Source organism: Artemia sp. Qi Xiang Cuo, chromosome 13, assembly GCF_049724085.1.
Source record: "Artemia sp. Qi Xiang Cuo chromosome 13, ASM4972408v1, whole genome shotgun sequence".
In the NCBI taxonomy this organism is placed as follows: Eukaryota; Metazoa; Arthropoda; class Branchiopoda; order Anostraca; family Artemiidae; genus Artemia; species Artemia sp. Qi Xiang Cuo.
Genome location: NC_142806.1, coordinates 71,872,193 through 71,894,714, shown reverse-complemented (window position 1 = coordinate 71,894,714; position 22,522 = coordinate 71,872,193). Strand labels below are relative to the sequence as shown.

At 34.9% G+C, this 22,522-nt stretch overlaps 1 protein-coding gene across 1 annotated transcript in view; it reads right to left on the bottom strand.

The window, feature by feature from the left end:
* The window catches only part of LOC148945625 (rap guanine nucleotide exchange factor-like), a 118,885-nt gene extending 97,985 nt beyond the window's left edge, over positions 1 to 20,900 (bottom strand). Inside the window, exons 1-2 of the mRNA XM_089099105.1 lie at positions 20,820 to 20,900; positions 2,831 to 3,020 (exon numbers count right to left, since the gene is read on the bottom strand). Coding sequence (XP_088955231.1) covers positions 2,831 to 2,962 — 132 coding nt within the window. The 5' untranslated portion in view covers positions 2,963 to 3,020; positions 20,820 to 20,900. The remainder of the gene's footprint in view (positions 1 to 2,830; positions 3,021 to 20,819) is intronic.
* Positions 20,901 to 22,522: the final 1,622 nt, after the last annotated feature.

The following is a 22,522-nucleotide window of genomic DNA, read 5'->3' as shown; positions in this document are numbered from 1 at the left end:
TGACACAATATCAGTCAAACGGGTACCTAAAACTATCCGCAGATTCCTCTAAAACAAACATTTAACAAATCTTCCTCTACCTTTTGGGACAGCCACGTTTTAGGACCATACTTGACCCCTGTCATCACTTTAGCTTTCAATATTCTAATCTATGTTTCAAAACTGTATCTTTCAAATCTTCCGAACTCGTTTCAACTGTGAAAAAACACCCTGGGCCTTCGCTATTCCACTTTCAACATCTTCACTACACTCACCATCTTTACTAACAATACTGCCCAAATAAGTGAAACTATCAACTTGATCGGTCTTCTCGTTACTGAATATCATTTCCTTACCTTCATTTAGCCTAGTCTAAGCGCCTTAGTTTTCTGAACATCAATTTTTAAGCCTTTTCTTCCACTCTGAACTCTCAAAACCTCCAAATGTAAGATTTTTACCTCCTTATTTGACTACATGCTCCCCAATAACATTTGCCGTTTTCCTTAGGACAAAGCCCATCAAAATAGCCCATAGAAACAGGGACACAACCGTCCCAAATTCCAATTTCGACACCAAACCAGCCACTAGCCTTACTTCCTATATTAGCCACAACAATATTGTTCATAGCACTAATGACTAATCTATTTATCTGGTAAACTACTTATTTATATAAACTGTATATATGTTTAGGGACCAATGCGCCACCGCACAATAATATGGCCTCTAAAACTTTATATAAGCAGTTTTTGATAGTTATAAACCGATTGGCAATCACAAGATTTTCGCTCGATAGCATTTCAGCCTTATAGTATTTGGGAGAAAATTGTCGTTTTTCAACAGAAACTGGCAGATATCGCCACTTTTTTCATTGTACAATCTCGTTGTTTAAAACGGCTAATAGAATTTTAAATTCTAGTTCGAACGGGCGCACACCTGACCTGATATTGATTGACCTGATATTATTCGGTGTGATTGCAATAGTAACTAGTTGACTGTTTCAACAGGACACAAATACATTCTGGTAGCAGAGAAATTCCTTTAGGAGTACATTCTGGTAGGAGGTAAATTCGTGTCATAGAGAAAGCGGAAAGTTAAGTTTTTCTCCTGAATTTCTTGTTGCAGCCTTGAGATTTCTCTTAGGTCAGATAAAGGAGGAAAAGATGAAAAAAGGGCATCTAAGAGGGCAAAAAGAAGAAGAAACAAGGGCATGTAAGAAGACTCTTTTTTTCACATCGTTCCCAAAAAGACTATTTCTTCAATTCTACAATATCTTAGTTTTCACAAAATTTTTCTAAGTTATAACTGTATAAATGAAAAAAAAGTCGAAGAAAACGAGTTAAAAAGAGCAAGCCATGTTGCCCAATTCTTTTTGCGCCACTAGTTTTCACTTATATTAATAGATTCTCGGAAAAAAATTTCTACTTTTTGGTCCATTTAGAAAACAACTTTTTAATTTTTTTTCGACTTTTAGTCTTCTAATTTTATTATCGAGAAATTACATTTATTCTTATACAAACACTATTTCAGATTACTATGCCCTCTCGGTTTCCAATTCGAATCAGTTTGATTTTGAATTCTATTTTGAGCTCCTTCAAATTTGTCTTAATCTAAAATTTGAACTCGAGCTACCACGGCCACAGCCAAGCACTCTTACTGCTTCGCTATCAAGTTTTGTAATTGTGACAAAAAACAATACAGAAAAAACTCGTGAGGTGAAGAAATAGAATAATGAAAAATTTGTATAAGTCAATATGATGATAAATAAAAAAAAATATGCAATTATGAAAATATAATACATATATATATATATATAAAACAGTATCAATAAATAAATTAAAAAAATCAATATATAATACACTATATAAATAAAATAAAACAATAAGAATGAAATAGCAAATAATATAGATGAACAATAATAAAAAAATAAAAAAAAACAGTAAAGTGGAACAATTAAAAAAGTTAATAAAATAAATAATGAATTAAAATAATAAAAAAAATAAAATTTGCAACAAAATAATATCAGAAGTAACGAATTAATAATGCAATGATGAATAATAATAAAAAAAAAATAAATATAACAATAATAAAATTATAAAAAATCATTAATGAACAAAATTTATTACCTATATTCACATAATCTTTCACGCCCTACAAGCAAAGATGGAAACATTCAGTACTTTCACACATTTTTTCATTTTCTTTGTTTGATTTACACCTTCAACTATGCAAAAAAAGAAAGATGAATTCAGATTTGTGTCATTAAAAGATTAAATATTAACTTATATAATTTCACTGATCACTGATTTCAACCAAGGACCAAGCTAATTCCATGACCGCCATCAAGCTTAAAAAGGAAAGAAAAAAATATGCTTCATATTTATTTGAAAAAACGGGAGCTGTGGGTATGATTTAATATCTTGGGTGTGGGAGAAGGATTTGATTAGGGGGTGATAACTGATATAAATTTATCATAAATTGATAAATTTATACAAATATATCTATCATATTTGAGATTAGAAAGAATGTTTGGGATATTCAGGAAATTGCTTTCGGAAGGAATTCAAACAATCAATTAAAATTTCTATTTCTCAGGAGGATACCTTCTCGAAGCACAAAATTCGGCCATTTTTTGGTAAAAACTTTGAAAATTTCAGGATGAACTTGACAAAGAAATGCTACCAAAAATTCAGTAATACTAATACTAATAACTTCTACTTCTGCAGTGCTATTATACTAATACTTCTGCAGTACTACTTCTACTTCTTCTATAGAATAACTTCTACTTCTGCAGTGCTATTATACTAATACTTCTACAATACTAATACTTCTGCAGTGCTATTATAAAAATCACCTCACGATTTCTCCTTTTTGGGTCTTTCCTGACAACGTTGATGAAACTCCGATCAAAAAATCGACCACCCATATAAAAATGCGGTGGACAATCACTTTCCTCGTAGCTCAAATGCTGCCACTTCCCAGACATGGTTGCCCAGCGGAATCACAGACGTTGCATATTAAACAGAAGCCAAACACATTTTCCACTAAAACAGAAAATATCAAAAAATAAATTTTTCTATTAATACAATTAAATAGTCTATTAAAGCTATTAATACAATAAAACTTATGTTAATTATATGCTGCTAGCAGCAACGACAACAGGGATACTTTTAAAAGTAGAAATTGGAGCCTCTCACTTATAGAAAATCAGCAATACAATCAAGTAATTCTCAGTTGAGTAATAATGCTGTCATTTTTTATTTATGTTTTTTGTTTAATTTCAATTGGATTCGTATATTTGTGCAAAAAATTTGTTATTTCATTTTAAGGCTTGGTTTTAAACATGTTTTTATTTTTTAGCTTTTCTGATTTAATTAGAAAGAGAGCCATCATTGTGCCTTAAGGGTCTTCTTTTTTTTATTCGGTTTAACACTGCGTTGGTAAACTCTTGGGGAACACGATATTTTTTTACTTATTTATTTTCACAAAGTTTTAACTTAGTATTTATTTTGTTTAATTTAAATTTTTAATTGATGTTTTAAGTTTTAATTCAATAGCCTTTTTGATAGTTAGTTTGATAATTTTTAAAGTTAATCCCTCTGTAACTGCTGATCCTAAAATACTAGCCCGCTTCTCCACACCCAATCAAGAGCGCAGAAACCCTCCCCCCTTAAGTCAGAAACCGAGTCAGCAGTCAAGTTGGACAAACAAGGAAAAGTCCCTGGCCCAGGCAGAATCACCTCTGAATTCATCAACATGGGATCGGATGAGGTAACTGATCTGTAGCACGCCATTGCGTCTGCGGGGTGGAAGTTCAGCCACGTAAGTCAGTGGTGCAAGGATGCCATTGTTCCTACAATCAAAAACTGGTTCAGTTCAGTTCAGTTGTAAAGAGTGTAGGAACTGACATCCAATCAGCCTCACAAGCCATCAGTCACGTGTCCTGACGAAAGTTCTACCTTGGTGAATACAAGCAAAAACTGCTTTTGTGGATGGAGAATATCAGGCCGGCTTCCGCCCTGGAAGATCAAAAATCGATCATTTATACGAAGTTCAACAATTCATGGAACGATATATCAAATTCAACCAAGAACTCTACCGAATATTTGTTGATTTTCATCAAGCCTTTGACCTGATATGGTGCGAAGGACTCTTGCTATTCAGAATCTGGCGTAACAATAGGAGGGATGCTGATAGATAATCTTGTCTTTACTGACGGTATTGATGAGCTAGCAAACTTCACAAGAACTGCAGACACAAGCTGATATACTCTACGATGCCACAAAGTCGTTTGAGGTGGAGATCAATGTCAGCAAGGCCAAAGTCATGGTAACACGAGGCATGAACTAGACAAACCACTGTAATCACCATAGGCAGGAGACAGGTTAAAACAGTAAACCACTTCTTGCACCTTGGTAACCTACTCTTCCCTGGTAACTACCATAGCTCTGGGGTGTAACGTCCACTTGCATTTGATAGCTCTAGCTTCAGAAGACAAGCAAACCTCTAGAAAAGTAATCATCTATCCAAAAAACTGAAATTATACCTATTCAATAGTTCAGTAACTCCCATTGTCATGTATGGATGGGAAACATGGACACTGGGAACAAAAAAAAAAAACAAAAAAAAAAAACTTCTAGCTCTCGACATGAGATGACTCTGTTGCATTGTTAGAATCAAATACACTGACCGCATCACAAATTTGGAAGTACGCCAAAGGCTTCAGTCCACTGAAACCATCCTCACAAACATCAAGAAACAGTAACTGCCTGGTTTGGCCACGTAAAGCGAACGGAGCGTCCCAAAACACTGTTATTACACATATAATATATATATATATATATATATATATATATATATATATATATATATATATATATATATATATATATATATATATATATATATATATATATATAAGCCAATCCTGCTAAACTGTCTGTGATGCTAGTTTGTTTTGTTTTTGTATTCCATGAGAACCATGTTATATCCCTCAAGTTTAGGTTGACCTAATAAATTTAGCTTTACAATTCCTTCTACTTCATAATTAAAGGTTTTCTTTGAATTTCAAATTGACATTTAACTTTTTGATTCACAATTATACTACTTATGGTACTAATGTTAGAGACATCTTTAAACATTCTCTCACTTACACTGAGCACTCCTATAACTCTAAGGGAACTAATGTTTCCAGGCCCACGAGAATTATTTTATATCACACAAGTTTCGCTTTTTTTTTCAGTTTTCAATGTTCATTGGGTGGCAGTTTATGAATTTTGTCCAGCTAGACCCCATTTATTAGCTGAAGATTGTAACAGGACATTAAATGATAACATTTCTCTTTCTAGTTGAAAGGCTCTCTATGGGAAAACATAATTTTCACTAATTTATATACGTTGTTTAATATCGTATATACGTTGTTTAATTTATTTATCTATGTTGTTTAATATTATCTCGTTTCCCAAGGAGTATTGCCACTCTGGTCCCTATATATCGACATCCATGGGGAAACATCCCAAAAAATCATTTTTTTTAAACAACTTGCCTTGAGAATCATGGAAATGATGACCTTACAATTCATTTTTTGATAATTAAGACGCCTCTCCTCTAGTATTTGAAGTTATGTAATTTTTTAGGGACATTGAAGAGTTCCTCAATCCCTCAGATCAAATAGCTTAAAGTACCAAACTGTAAGCAAAGAACGACACTTGTTAATATAAACTGAAACTGTAAAAAACGAAGCGTTGATTACAATAAATGCAACAACAAAACCTATTAATCATGCTGATTCTAAATATGCGATAGGTAAAAAATTTAGTTGCTCATCATTATTATTAGCACAGGAGAAAATTACAACATTTTAGAAACAGGGGTGTGACCTAGATGGAAATTATATTTTATTTAGCATAGCACACTTAATGACCGATTTTTCTCAAATCATTGCTGTGTAAAAGTACAAATTCCATTTAAACAGTGAGGTTTGAGTCAGGGGTTGCCCTTCCTGCATTTACGATAACCCTGGGTAGAAAATTAAAACGAACAACAATTAAATAAAAAAACAAGTATTTTCAAATGAAAGTGAAGAGCAACATTAAAACCTAAAATGAACAGATGTAATTGCGTATTTGAGGGCTGCCCCCCTCAGCCCACTTTTCTTGTTAAGGCTTGACTTTAATCCCAATTCTTTGAGAACGACTGCTGAAACACAAGTGCCATTGAAATGGAACAAAAGACTTTTATAACCACTCTAAACTTTAGAATAAAGAGCAGGGGATTGAGAAGAGGGCAGTCCTCCTCACATGTGGAATAATTCGGTTCGTTTTAAGTTTTAGTTTCACTCTTTATTCTCATTTGTAAAGATTTTTTTTTTTTTTTTATTTAATCACGTTTTAAAAATAACTTAACTTTTGTTGTTGATGCATACAAAATGAGCACAGATAGACCACTGAAAATACACTAGAATCACATTTAAAATAAATAGCCTATTCTTGGTACACACTGATAGTAGAATCACGGAGGACGGCAAAAAAGCAAAATAAGATTGACCATAGGCGTGGCCACATACGACTAAATATATTGATCCGAAAACTATCCTAACGAAATTGTGCAAATATTTGAAAGCTTGAGATTTGAGGTTTGCAGTATTAAAAAACAAGGCCGCACCCAGGATTTTTTTTTCGGAGGGGGTTTTACTCAATTTTTTTTGGGGGGGGGGACACAAAAAACCTCAAAAACGCATACAAATTTTTTTTATGTCCATTTGTGTTACGTTTTTACGTGTCAGACAAACATTTCAGGGGGGCGGTCAAATCTCCTAGCCCCCCCCCCGGGATACGGCCTTGTTAAAAAAAATATGACAAACTCAGAGGCTGTGACGGAAAGAGGAATAAAATAAGACTATTAGTGTCCATTTCACCAAAGGGATTCTTCAAAAGACCCACCTGGAAAAGAACCATAAAAAGGGCCAAGGATACCTAATCATAGAAAAGATCATGAAAGAGATGGATATGGGTTGAATACTTTTACTGAAAATACAATGTGCAGTATTCATTTCCAAGGTCCCTCAAACTTCCCACAAATATTTGCAACTTTTGAAAAAACAATGAAAAAATCTTTTTTCATAAATCAGACTTTAAGAAACTTGAAACTTTATAGACTGATTCCTAGCTAACTTTTCGATCAGAACTCGTGGGAAATCCAAATTGCTGAACTGTTCGTGACTATTTTGTGTTACGTATAAGGCGAAAGGGAAAAAAATATTTGCAACTGACCTAAATAAATGTAGTGAAAGAATTCTGACCCTAGGAGTAGAAGGTCCAAATGAGGCCAGTAAACCACTGACATTTGGGAGAAGAACAGTTATTGCAAAAAAAAAAAAAAAAAAAAAACCTATTTGGACGCCCCCAGAAACATGAATCTAGGGGGTCATTATGGCTCAATGCTAGAAAGAGCTGGACCAGGTGAATCTGTTATCACAATTAAATTAAAAAACTTTTCCATAAAACATGTTTTTCAAAGAAAAGTAAAGAGCTCCATTGAACGAAAAATGAGCAGAAATAAAGCCACGCAATTTGAAAATACCCCCTCCCCCCCCCGCGGAAAATAAGGCTTTCCAAATTTGAGAATTTTATTTGAGTTTTATTTTTTCTTTTATTTCCGTAGGGGGAAGGAATTTTGGTATTTGTGTATTATGCGCCACTCACTCAAGTTTACGCTGTGTAAAATTCTAGAACACACCAGTTTTTTTTTTGTTAGTTTCTTTGTTAGTTTAGAAATAAATTTGGGCTATAGATTTGCATATTAGGGGTGGGGGTAGGGTATAGCGGGTCTGCATGCAAAATAAGCCAAATATACGGCCATGAACATAGTAAAATAACATAAATGAAATGCACAAATAACATAAACTTTGATCAGCGATCATCATATTTGATCAGCGATGTTCATGGCCGTATATTTGGCTTTAAAATACACTTCTTTATCTTATCTATCTATCTAATATGCAGAATGCTTGTACCAAACACATTTTGCATGCAGACCCGCTATACTTGTACCCCCCCCCCTATGCAAAATATGCAAAATCTACAGCCCAAATTTATTTTTAAAGTAACACAGAAACTAACGAAAAAACTGGTGATTTCTCGAATTTTCACAGCGTAAACTTGAGTGAGTGGCGCATAATACACAAGTTCAAGAATTCCTTCCCCCTACGGAAATAAAAAAAAAACTCAAAGAAAATTCTCAAATTTGGAAAGCCTTATTTTCCATAGGGGGGGGGGGGGGGGGTATTTTCCGCGGGGGGGGGGAGGGGTATTTTCTGTGGGGGGGGGGGGTAAATGCCGGCCACCCATCTGCATATCATAATCCAATCTAAAATATAGCTGAAAAGAATTGGTGATGCCGGACATCCTTGACGGACGCCATATGCTATTTCAAATAGTTCTGTTAGCTTAGCATATATTCATACGTTACTTAGGGTATTCTCATAGTATGCTCTTAGCAGGTCGACTATTTTCGTAGGAACACCGTCTTCGAGCATTATTTGCCATAACAAGGGTTGTAATATCGAGTCAAATGCAGCGATGACGTCAAGAAAAACTGTGAACGTATCCAATTCGTAAATAAAACGTTGGTGAAGAAGAAGTCGTAGGGTAAAGATATGGTCTACACACCCCATTCCAGGGAGGAAACCTGCCTGGTTCTTCCTTGTCTGTTGCTCCGGCTCTTTTCTAAAGTGGTTAACTAAAACAAATGCAAAACTCTTCCCAGCTATGTCTATTAGTGAGACTCTCTGGTAATTTTTAGTCTCCTTCATCTCCTTTCTTGAATATAGGGATTATAGTTGCGTTACGCCAGTCCTGGGGAACATATTCGGCGTCCCAGACTTTGCCAAGTAGGTTTGTTAGGGCTTCAACGAACGCCGAACTTGCTTTGTATATTTCTGCTGGCAAGGAGTCCTCACCCGACTTTATATTTTGAAACTTCACGGCGTTTCTGATTTCCTCCATCAAAGGTGAAGACGCATCACAAAAATACTGATCCACTAGTGATGGAGCTGCTCGTCACATATTTTGGCTAGATTGGACAGGGGAAGTTTGTGGTGTAGCCTGGCCTCTCCTGTTTAACAAATCATTGAAATATTCTTTCCATCGTTTTGTTCTTTCTAGTCGCGCTAAACTACCACAAATCACTGTCAATAAATAAATGAAACTCAAAACGAACAGAAATTACAATATATAGCTGAGTCAAGCTCAAAATGAGCAAAAATTAACATGAGTAGGACTGATAACCCCTATGCCATCTCAAGACCAGAACATAATTTGTGCATTACTGAAAACAATATGCATTTGACAAAACGCGTTTTACTGAAAACAAAACATGTTTTCACCTTTCTTACTTTCATAAATGAAAAATTATCAAAACCTTAATGAAGAAATGTCAGTAAACGTCAATTTAACTGACAATGCACAGTCTTTTTTTTTTTCCAGTAAAGCACAAATTGTGTTCTTGTCTTGAAAAGGCATAGGGGTTATCAGCCCTAGTCATGTTATTTTTGCTAGTTTTGAGTTTGACTTGGCTATCTATTGTAATTTCTGTCGTTTTAGGTTTCGTTTATTTGTTGATGGTGATTTGTGGTAGTTTTACGCTTGGAAGATTATTTCACTTTATTTCTGATCATTATTGGTTTAATGGATCTCTTTATTTTGCTTTGAAAAGCTTGCTTTTGGAAAAAAGTTTTTTTAAAATTAATTTCTGTTCATTTTTTATTGACACAGTCTTTTTTGTGGAAAAAATGCATATCGGAGAAACTTTTTCACCAATGTTTAGTCCTGGCACAAATAGTATTGTTTAAATTAGTTTTATATCTCCTCAAGTTGACCTGAAACATAATATCCTTCCCAAAAATTCTTTCTTTGCTCTTTGATACCTTGGATACATTTACACTCTTTTGATTTATTTAAATTGTAAGAGCAGTAGTAGAAATAGTAGTAGCCCCAAAAGTTTCAAATTCATACTCCCAGTCGTTCTCGATATACTGATGAGATATGTTATTTGCAGCCAAATACACAATGCTTTTTGATTTAGTTTTAAAGCAATATTGAGTTTTAATACACAATGGCCTGATTACATAACTGTGGGGGGTTAACAAGCCTAATATCCCTAGAGACGTAGTTACTGTACTGTTCTATTATATGTTGAGCAAAATGACTGTCTAAAAATTTTGACTGAATCTGTTTGGAAAATGAATGGACTTGGGAGGAGTGCTGCTTGTCCACCAATCTCTTTTTACTCTTAAAAATGGAACTAGAACTTTTTGATTTAGTTAAACATCCTCCTAAATACTCCTTGAAAGATTCACCTTAATACTCTTAGCCAGCATAGTAGCAGTATGTGCATAGCACCTTTGGTTTCTTCAACATCCCCTTCAGCACACACTGAAACTTTAAAATTAATAACATGAACCGTTCCTGAAGCATTTCTAATATGTCCTCTTAGCAACCTGTGTGGGCATAGTGTGTTTTGATTTATGTCCATACAGTTTCGATATTTCCCAAAATTTTCGCCTTAGTACCCTTACTTTTAGGAGTAGTAGTAGTAGTAGCAGCAGCAGAATTAATAGCAGTAGCCTTAGATTTACTGGCAATAGTAGTAGCAGAAGTAGTAATAATAGTAGAATTAGTAGTAGTACGAGTAAAAACAGTAGCAATAGGATGCAATTATTTTCTTTTGGTTAGTTCAACATCCCCCAAAACAAGTCATGTTAGTTTCAACTTAACACCCCAAACTCTTCCTAAGATATTGCAGTTACACCCTTTTAACAACATGCATACAGACAACATGTTGTGATTAAATTTGCCCCCCCCCCCTAAAAAAAGGTTCCTTGAAAGTTTCACCTTCATACTTTTAGGCATAGTTGTAATAGTAGTCATAGTAGTAGTATTTGTATAACTAGTATTAGTATTAATAGTAATAGCAGTAGTACTAGTAGCAGCAGCAGTATTAATATATTGCCTTTACAAGTAGTTGCAATAGAAGTTGTAGTTGAAGTAGTAGTAGCAAACATAGCAGTGATAAAAGTATTTGAAGTAGCATGCCCTCATTGCCTTTTGGTCAGATGATTTTCCTCTTTTAGCATTCTCTGAAAGCCCCCAGACTCTGGGGGGGGGGGGGTGTTTCAACCCCAATGACCCTGTTATGTGATCTTTGGACTGTTATTGAACAAATGGATATCTCAAAATTCCTATTTGATGCCTTTGGGGAAAACAGACCATAAGGGGGAGGGGGGCTAGTTGCCCTCCAATACTTTTACTCTTAAGAAGGACACTACAACTTCTACTTTTTCCAATCCAATAAACCCCCAATGAAGTTTCTATGACTAGTCTTGGCATAAAAACATTATATGCACCAAGGCCATAACTTACAAGGCTTGCCCTGAGAATTGTGGGGGTTGTCATTTTCAAAGACGCAATTACTTGACCTTGCAATGATGCTGAACAAAATGGCCATCTCAAAATTTTGATTGGGTGAATTTGGAGAAATAATGGAAAGTGGGGGGGGGGCCTGGTTTCCTTCCAATTGCTTTTAACTATTAAAAAGAGCACTAGCTCTTCTATTTTTGATTGAATGAGCCCCCTTCAAAGTTTTTATGACAACTCCTTCTATACAAAGTGTCCTGCTCTACAAAAAAACAGGAAAAAAATAATAATAAATAATGCATTATGCCCACATTGCTCCTTACTTAAACAACTCTATTGCATGGCCTATGATAGCTGTGAACCAATCAGTAACTACAGCTATACTTTCTATCTCAGTTATAGCAGTAAATGGTTGTAAGGTAGTGTATGTGCTTGGTCCAAACTCCAACACTAATTTAATCACAAACAGAAAAGATAGTGTATTCATCCCATCTGAGGAGGTCACCAACCTAGACGATTTTGTTAGGGAGGTCCAAGGTAATGATAGAATCCAACCAATGACAATGGTCTTCAAAAATCCAAGCCCTATGGTTATCCCTTTGGTTTGCACCTTTAATCAGCATGTTCGGTTCCCACTAAAATCTCTGTTTGCAGTGCAAGGTATACAGTAAAGCAGATTATCCCCTGGGCAATACAGTGCTTCAATTGCCAAAGTTTTGGCCACATGGCTTCTAATTGCCACAGAGGCAGAAAGTGTCTACTAAGTAGTAGACAACACACACTTCAAGAATTTTCCCAATCCAAGACAATAAAGGAAGAGCAGGTACTTAAGCTTCCAAACAGCAATGGAAAGCATGCTGCAACTCCAAGGAGTGTCCAATACTCATCCAGAAGAAAGCTATTGTTACTTACTCATTCACCAATAATGTCCCCATGAAGACTGCTGCTGAGGCCTTGAAGAAGGGACTTTGAACTCATACAAAACATGTCCCCATAGTACATACAGACTCTTTCCCTCCACTGACTCCTAATCAAGCTCCAGCTGAGGAACTCAACATGAAGTACATGACCATGTTTGAAAGGGGTTGCCAGGCGGATTTCTGATCTAACCCAGATTATAATGTCACTTTGCCAACTGGTTTCTCAGATAGCACAAATACTTTCTTTCAAAGCTGTAGTCTGTAGCCTGAATAACTCAATTGAAAATCTGAACAGAGAAGGTTCAAGCCTTCCCACCACGTCAGCAGTTACCAGTAGCCCTGGCAAAGCAGAAAGGAAACATAAAGGGAAGGAGTCTATACCTAGCCCAGAAGGAGTTATAACTAGGCTACAGATACCTAGGTTAGCCCCTTCTCAGACAAATGATTAGTTCTCTCTTCACCACTGTTCCTTGACATTAGGCTAAAAGACCAAGCACAAACTCATTAGGTAAATCTGTAAGACTACTGTTTTAATTCATTCCCTATAACTTTTTTTCTCATTCTCTGCATGATTTATTTTAGAGACATCATATTTGTATTTTATTTGTGTATATTTTTTATATCTGGATTTAGGTGAAATCTTATACATTAATTTTGTATTATTTATTGTAATTGTGTTGTATATAGCCTATATATATATATATATATATATATATATATATATATATATATATATATATATATATATATATATATATATATATATATATATATATATATATATATATATATATATATATATATATATATATATATATATATATAACTATTTAATTAAATTATTAATCATTGTTTAAGTACTTTTAGGCAGCATGGTCTGATAATTTTTTTTTTTTTTTATTGTTTTCTTTTTTTGGCAAACTAAACATGTGAATTTTCTTTTCTTTTTTCTTAAAATATTATGTACAAGTTTACAATTTTGTATTATGTACAATATATATATATATATAATATATATATATATATATATATATATATATATATATATATATATATATATCATAATTGCTGTTTGACATGGTAAATTGTATATTATACCTATTAGATTACTGTTTTTTAATGCAGGCAATTGCTACAGGTGAATAACTTCCTACCAATTGCAAGATAAGTGATATATGGTAAGTTCAGTAAACATTGACCAAGGTGATACCCAAGCAAGCTAGTGATTAAATAAGCGACAAAATAATTGAGTGATACAAACGCATATTATCAATTGGTTGAATACATCAAACCCCAAACAACAACATCCTATCAGAAAAAATTTTCAAGCAGTAGGACATTTTTGCTCTCAGGTTACAAATTCCTTAAAATCTCTGAAACTTTCATTCATCTGGCTTAACTACCTTCTTTAAAATGTTAAAGAAGGTTTGTCTGGATAATCATTTGTTTATACTAGGCACCTAAAAGGAATTCATTGGGAATAAGTCACATTTGTGGTAATTTTACATGGAAGATTTTCTTGACTAGACTTAACCATCAGTATTTGACAGAGAGATGATTCTTGGCTGTTTCTTTGGCTTGGTTATGGATATTTACCTTCTTATATCCCCCTCAACATTCCATTTCAACACATATATTAGTACTAAATTGAAAAAAAGTCATCAAACTTCAGTGCCTGTTGGGAGAATGGGGGTAGATATTTCCAAAGATGCAAGTGTGGGTTAATGAGCATTGTGTTGGCAACAACAGCTACAATCTAGTAGAGAGCAAATCACATCCCATAGTAACTGAAAGTTTAAACACATGTTTTGAAAAAGCTGCCAAGTCAGAAACTTTTTTTTATATTTATTTATTCAAAAATAATTCAGGAATGGTACTTATTATACAGATTTACCTTAGTAGTAAAATGTGTTGAAAACATTTTTTGGGGGGGTTTTGAAAAATATCTGGAAACCACTGAAAAATGGCAGTAAAGCCAGGTGAAAAGTACATTATTAGAAACATCATTTTTGAAAGCCCTCAACAGGAAAATCACAGTCCCCTTGAATCTTGGGGACCATTGAACAAGGGAAATCAGTTTCCAAGGGAAAGAGATTGCATCATAACAAAGTAATGTTTCCACCATTTTGTGCCACAAAGCATTATTCTTGTCTTTTATGGGTACAAATGCAAGGAAGTCTACATTCTAAGATGGTCAACAAATTCATCATGGTCTAAAACCCTAAAGTACAGGTTTTCAGTAGCCTATCTTGAAAAACAAGGAAAATTTCTTTTCTGTAGGGGTTTTGGATTAGTTTATTTTACACAAGTATACAAAATATTATGCACCATCTAGTATACACACACTGTAATGAAATTTATTCCACAAAAATCTTTCCACTTACATAAGACACAACACCCTCTCATAAAAAAAATCATTATAAACATCATGATGGTAAAATTCTAGTTTAGCTACTTTTTGCTATCTTGGAAAGGGGTTAGGTTAGGATAATCAAACTTTCAATGATAAATCCAGGGCCAAAAACATACTCTGGGAAGGTATTGCCAAGCTTGCATGTTAACCCTCTTCTGATTTCTCAGTCTTAGAAATTTGCCTGCCAGACAGGTCCTTGACAGACCTTGACAAACAGTTGTTTCTGCAAGGAAGGTTTTTAGGTAATTTTTAATTTTTGGTAATTTCATTCTTAATAATGTACAGTTGCTTGTACAAGGAATGTTTTTCTTTGACAGTCAAGATAATACACTCAAAACTTTGACATTAAAAGTACAACAGTACAACATAAGGGGAAAAAAAGAATAAAAATAAAGAAGATCAATCATGATTAATAGGGTGGTCCTTATTTTTTCACTTCAGAATTATAAACCTCCCACCCTGCCATTTTTGTCTACATCAAAAGTTAACAACATGGGCAACAAATTTTCCAAATTGGTCAATATTTAGGGTATGCTCAATTCAAGTGAAGTTTAGCATAGAATCGCTATACTTCTGCTTGGAGCATGTTTAACGTAATTTTGGATGCACTTAGGAAATTCATTCAGCAAACAAAATTTAATGAGGACATATTATATATAATCAATACTAAATAATCCAATCATTAGTTTGTTAAAACGATCATAATGACTGGTTAAAATAGGACACTGTCATAGCAAATATCAAATGTATCTTTCGGAAATTGATAAAAAATAACACACTACAAAGTCACGCTGGGCCTGGGCTGTCAGAGGTTGTGGCTAGCCCTTGAAGGATTGTTGACTTGTTAGAATCAGGAAAACGTTTGCAATGCTCTTTAACTACTTGCAGAGCAAATTGCATCTGGTGTTCATTTTTTGTTAGCAGCAAATCGTAGTCCTGCATAAGGGCAACTCCACGTTCGGCTGTGTCATTCACTACTTGTAGTTCTCTAACAATGGCTACAGCCTTCACATAGGATTCATTATCCACCCTGGTCTCAGGATCTGTAGACAAGAAACTATCTGGAATGGAAAGGATATGGAAGAAGTTCCTTGTATTGTGTGTAACAAAGTCCTGTAGATTCTTGTTGGTGACTGTAGTTTTGTTCACAGTGATGCACTTTGGTGGGCCCTCCGTTCCTTCATGGCAGAGTGCTTTGACCATTGCTCTTTTTTCAGTTGCATCAACACCCCTTTCAAAAAATGCCAATCCTATCAGTTCATTGCTAAGATACCACAGCTGCCCACACAGTTTCTTCAGTGCACAAGTTGCCGCTGGCAATCCACAAGTGAGGAGACTCTTCAGAAGCATTAAATCATTGGCTGGTGCTGCTGTTGGCAAAGGAGAAAGGAACCACGATTTAACATAACTTCTACACTAAAAGCACAGAAGTTGCCCAGACCAGTGATTTCACAATCTGTCAGCTTGAAGCCAGCATCTCTGAACATGTATATTTTCAATGCATAAATCAGTCATGCCATGCAGTCATGCCATGAAACGAGCACAATGAAGGGCTCCTGGTTTCCTGAACATCACACCACAAGCCAGAAGGCCACCAATGAACAGCAGGGAAAGCTTGAGAAGCTCACAGTAGTCTTCACGTTGATGACAAATACCCAGCTGATCAGTCAGATAGGTCTTCATATCATCCAGGGCATCAACCAGAGCTGCAGCAATGACTGGAACCTCAACACCAGGCTTGTAATCAGCATATACAATGTTTGGCCAAAAGGCTTTGAACTGTTTGAACAGCTGGATGTCTGGGCCACTTGAAGGTCCCATGGTGTCTGAATGCCTCTTCCAGCATTAATTCATGGATGTGGTGTCTGCATGCAAGATGCAGAACACTTCTACCAAGATGCTGTTCAAACAGAGTACAGGGACCGTTCATTCGGCTGTTGTTGCTTGATGTTGTATCAAAGGTGAGAGCTTTGATGCTGTCTACAGTGCCCCAGTCAGACACTGTGTCCATCATTACATCTGGCATGTCTTTACCAGTACCTGGAGCCAGCTTTGGGATACAAAGCAGCTGTTCTGTTCCAGATCCAGAAACAATTATTGGCAGTCGGTCAACTTTTCATCTCCAGTGAGGTCTTCCATAAGCTTTCTATCCCAGTGAAGAACCATTGGCTTCTGGGGATTGAAATCATACATCAGCTGAGATGAAAGTATGACATGATGCTTCTGACGGTAATGTTTTATAGATGATCTGCTGATACTGAAATCCGGAACGTTGTGACCTGTCGCTTGAATTATTTGGGCAATGATCTGAACTGCTTGCCTGTCACTTGTCTTTGTGCAATCTAGGGATGACAGGAGTGCAGGAGTTAAAATATTAGTTCTTCCATGTTTCCATTTTGGTGTACATGGTTGTTTGTTGGCTTCACTGCCAATTCTTTGTAATACTTCCATGTCTGCATCATCATTACTAGAAGACGAATCAAAAGACTCCAACAACACAGTTCAATCCAGATTTGCTATGTCAAGTTGCTGTTTTGTCTTCAAGTGAAACTGGCTTTTTTGTTTATTTTTCTGTACTTTCTCCTTTTTTGTAAGTGACATGTCAACCCCTGCCATAACCCCTTGCCTTCCTTTTTCTCACTGGGCCAACAAGAATTGCTTGTCTTCCTCAATTCTGATGAGCTGTAACGCTTCCTGGTGAGCTACGTCAAAGAGATCATTGAAAGCTTCCTTGAATTCTTCCTCATTGGCTATCTGAGTTGCTGTCCTTCTTGCTTTGTTTTTCTTCAACCCTTCCCATCTCTGCACTAAAACTTCAAGTTGGGCAACTGCATGATCACTCCAGCGCATGGGTATTCTGGCTTTCTCCCAGAACATTTGAACGTCCTTAATTACTGATACTGCTGCCTCATGTTTAGTCTTGCCTACTTTCAGCTTTGTGGCATAGAGCCTGAGAATATCACCAATCAATGGCAATTTTGAACCATATAGATCTTCCAAAGCTGAACCAAGCAGGTACATTTCCTGTTTAGTGCATGTGGATGTGGAAATCGCCATGACCAACTGTAAAACAAAACATTTTATGTGTACTTTAACAATTGTCCAATCTGTCAGAAAATTACATAGCAGACAACATTGAAGCAAAAATAGTACTGTTCTAATAGCAAATTAATAACAAGTCAATTTCAAATATGAATTTATTATATCTGACAAATGACAAAATTTCAGTTATAACAACAAACATTAAATGTAAATTGATATACCGTATTCAGTAATTCACCTGATATTGTCTTATCAGCTTGGTATCCTATGTATTTATAATCAATCTTTATCTGAGAAAATAAAAACTAAACAATACTAAAGATGTCTGCTGCAAGAATATTTAATCAAATGTAATAATAAACCATTGATTGATTCAGTAAATAAATGTTGAAGTTAATTTTAAATAGTGACATAAACTTCTGTAGTTTTACACAAATATATCTGCTAGATTTGCAAAAAAATGCACAGACACCTAATTGATTATTAATATATTACCCTGAATCCCTTCAGTTATCTCTTTATATAACACATAACACCTGTTTTGTTTTAGAATTCACAATAAATACACAATTAACTAATAAATATATGCCCTGAACCAATGATTTTCTTTATATACACCCGATTTCTATAACATTCGAGTATAATCAAAATTCGGGTGCCTTGAGCATACCCCAAACATGAATTTATCCTAAAAATATATGACACTTTTTTTTCTATCATAGAAGAATAGTTTAGGATGGTGGGAGGCAGGAAAAACAAAAAATATTTTTTGATATATACATAAGGACCACCCTAATGATTAAGTCACTGGTGAAAGATTTAAAATATTTCACTCTTTTATCAATAATTGTAGAAGGAAAGATGAGTTTAAATTTTTGGGACAAAAAAGAGTTACTAGTCCAAGGGAGTATATGTAAAATGATCTTCACTTATCAGTTTCTTTTTTTTTCTGGTTTTAGTTCTGAAAATGCAATTCTTGTTATTTATGTAGAATTTTAAGCCATATTAATGTGTTTTTTTTGTAAATTCAGGGAATATATTTGCAGATCATTTGGAACCTCATAAATTGGGATTTAACAAAGTTATGAAGCAGAAAACACTTTTCTTGTGCATCATTTAAGCAGAACATCTGTTTTGCAAGGTTTCATTTTCATAACATAAAGATATTTTAAAATCATTGAAGGTTGCTGCCATCTAGAGGGAGAAGAAGCAGAGATAGGTACTTCAAAATACCTTCCTGGGGCACACTTCAGTCTGTAAAACCACCCCTGAAAGTTTTATTTTCCTAACCTAACCCCTTTCCAAGATAGCAAAAAGTACTAAACTAGAATTTTACTGGAGAATGCTATTGACAGGTCAAGAAGACTGTTTACAAAGAAATACAAAGGATAGCCTAAAGAGAATCAAAACAACCAAGTAATATATTATTTCAGACTGCCAAGATGTTTAAAAGTTAAAATTTTAGAGACTTACCAGTCTAAAATGTTTTAGCCCCCCCCCCCTATATATGCCAAGTCAGGGTATATATTTCTAAATTAGGGGGAGGGGGGGAAGTTTAAACTTAGGTCAATATCTACCAAATCATATTATTGAGTTAGGGCTAGGAATAAAGTGAATACACTATTCGATGCCTTTTTTTATGCTGATTACAAATATAATAAGCATTTGTATTGGAAATTAACTTCAGCCCACCCCCCCTATATATGCTAATTCAGGGTTAGGTTAGGTATAGCCTATATAGAGGGGGGGGGGCTGAAATTAATTTCCAATATAAATGCTTATTATATTTGTAATCAGACAAAAAAAGGCATCAAATGGTGTATTCACTTTATTCCCAACTCAATAATATGATTTGGTAGATATTGACCTAAACTTACCTCCCATTTATATCAGAAAAAAAATTGCCCCCCCCCCTAATGTAGAAATATATACCTGAATTGGCATATATAGGGGGAGGGGGAAAAATTTATTTCCAATAGAAATTATGGTAAAATTCTACTTTAGCTACTTTTGACTTTCTTGGAAAGGGGTTAGGTTAAGAAAATGAAACTTTCAGGGATGGGTCTACAGGCTAAAGTATGTCCTGGGAAGATATTTTGAAGTATCCACCTCCACTCCTTCTCCCTCTAGAGGGTCCTGACCTTTGATGACCTTTAAAATCTGTGTGTTATAAATGTGAAACCTTGCAAAATAGATCTTCTGCTTAAATAAAGTACAACACAATTGTTTTCAGCTTCACAACTTTACTCAATCCAAATTTATAGGGTTTTAAAGATATGCAAATACATTTCCAAAATTTTGGAAATAAACTATTTATATGTCTTAAAATTCTGCTCAAATAACTGAAATTGTGTTTTCAGAGCTAAAGCCAGAGAAAAAGAAACTGATAACTGAAAATTAAGGTAAAATGTTGTTTTTTCAAAATTTCAATGGGTATAGACCTGTCATGTAGGCAAATTTCATGACCCTCTAGAGGGAGAAGGAGTGGAGGTATGTACTTCAAAATACCTTCCTGGGACATACTGTAGCCTGTAGACCCATCCCTGAAAGTTTCATTGTCTTAACCTAACCCCTTCCCAAGATAGCCAAAAGTAGCTAAAGTAGAATTTTACCGAAATTATTATTATATTCGTGATCAGCATAAAAAAAGGCATCGAATGGTGTAGGCCTATTTAGGCTACTTTAGTCATAACTCAATAATATGATTTGGTAAATATTTATCACTATTTTTTTTAACAATTTCAGAAAGATAAACATGGATTTGACTGTACTTTTCTGTTTTCAAATATTCTATAGCCTATATCTAACTAAACACCATTAGTGCCATTGAATTATTTCTCACACAAACTAGTCAGTAGGGTCAGTTTATATGGTGTTTGTTTATAAACACTTTTCAAAACTTGAAGAATAGACAAAAATACTTAGAAATGTGATAGAAAACTAGAAATACAAGGAAGAAAGTGAACATAAAGGTTCTCTCCCTGCACAATCTGTTAACTAAGATTATTCACAGCTTAGGACCGCCTTTTTTCTAATTTTAAATCAATAGAATACCTTTAGGTTTTCTTAGTATGAACAAGGGAAATCTGTGACGAATAATTTTCTTAGAAACCTTACTAAAGGCTGTTGTTTTTATTTTTTACAGTTATTTCTTCTGCGTGTCTTTGACGAAAATATACAGCGTTGCACAAAATTTGAGATCAAACGTGTTGGTTTTCTGACCAGCGAGCTTGTCGATCTTTTAGAGAGTTGTGTTTTAATTCAAATCATTGGGAGCTAATAAGATTTTTAGGACAAATCATAAGCAACAAGTCCAAGGTTACCGTAGTCCTACAGCATAAAACAAGAAAAACGTACCTTGTACGCTGATATGGTTTATATACCTTAAAACGTTAAAGTAACTTATTGTTCTTATATAAGATCCTGTCTGGAATATGTTTGTCCTGTCTGGCACCCTGCGTTGACAAAAGACCATTGTTCTAAAACTGAAACTATTCAAAAAAGAGCAATAAAAATTATTCCGGGGACGGCCTATACCACATACAATGAAGGTTTGGCTAGACTTGAACTTATTACATTGGAATCACAACAACACTTCCTCACCATGAACTTTTGTCACAATTACTTTAGTACTGACTATCATCGACGTTTTCTCCCTCCCTTTAAAGAAAATCTCCCAACCCTTCCTAATACAAGACTCAATACTCGTAGAGCTCCAAATACCAAACTGGACCTGTATCCCCAAATGTTGACCATGAGATACAAAAACTCTTTTGTCCCCTATTTTGCTTCCAATTTTAATAATTGATATAACTTTTGTTTTATGTTTATCTCCTAACATCTGTTTTATTATTGATTCAATTTTTTGTTTTATGTTTATCCCATTACATTTGTTTTTGTTATGGTAATTCTGACGTGCTTATGCTAGCTTTTGTGCTATTTTAGCCAATAAATCATATTCTATTCTATTTAGTAGCCAAAAACTACCTGAGGCATGTTTTACAGATAAATTCAGTAAACTGTTCTCAAACCTTATTTGCAGGAGTTAATTCTTTCTTTCGAAAGTTTTAAAAATTGGAGATTTAAGTTGAATGGTAGAAAAAGTTAAAGCATCTATTTCATCATGTCAACAACTTATTATTCCTGCTAGAAGCAATGACGAGCGGAATCGGAAACTCGAATAATACTTCCCAAAGAAAGGGATGAAAACTAAAAAAAATTTGGCAAGTCTACTAAAATATTAAAGTCTAATTAACTTAGGCTTTATTATTAAAGGCAGCGCAATAGCGCTGCTTAAGTAATAGGTGATGTAGGCGCTATGTATTTCTTTTTTTTATTGTTATTTTTTAGGCCGGGGCAACGTGTGTAGATGCAGTTGTCGTATAAACTTCAAAAAGGGCTCATTCGATTGGAAATTGAAAGGGTCAGTGCTCTTTATAATAGTCAAAGGTGATTGGAGGGTGACTAGCCCCCTCCACCGCACCGATCAGTTCCCTATACACATCTATTCAAAATTTTGAGATAACCATTTTCTTCAGCGTAGTGAAAAGGTCCCAAATTTGTGTTTTAGAGGATGAAACCCCCTTTCTACTACCCTCATGGCAAGGGTCTTAAGTAATGCCTCGGGGGTATTTAAGGTTATTATGGAAAGGATGGTCGTTTAAAATTCGGAGGGGGCTCATCCAATTGGTAATCTGAAGTTCTAGGGTCTTTTTAAGAGTCAATGTGATCAGAGGGCAGTTAGCCCGCCCCCGCGT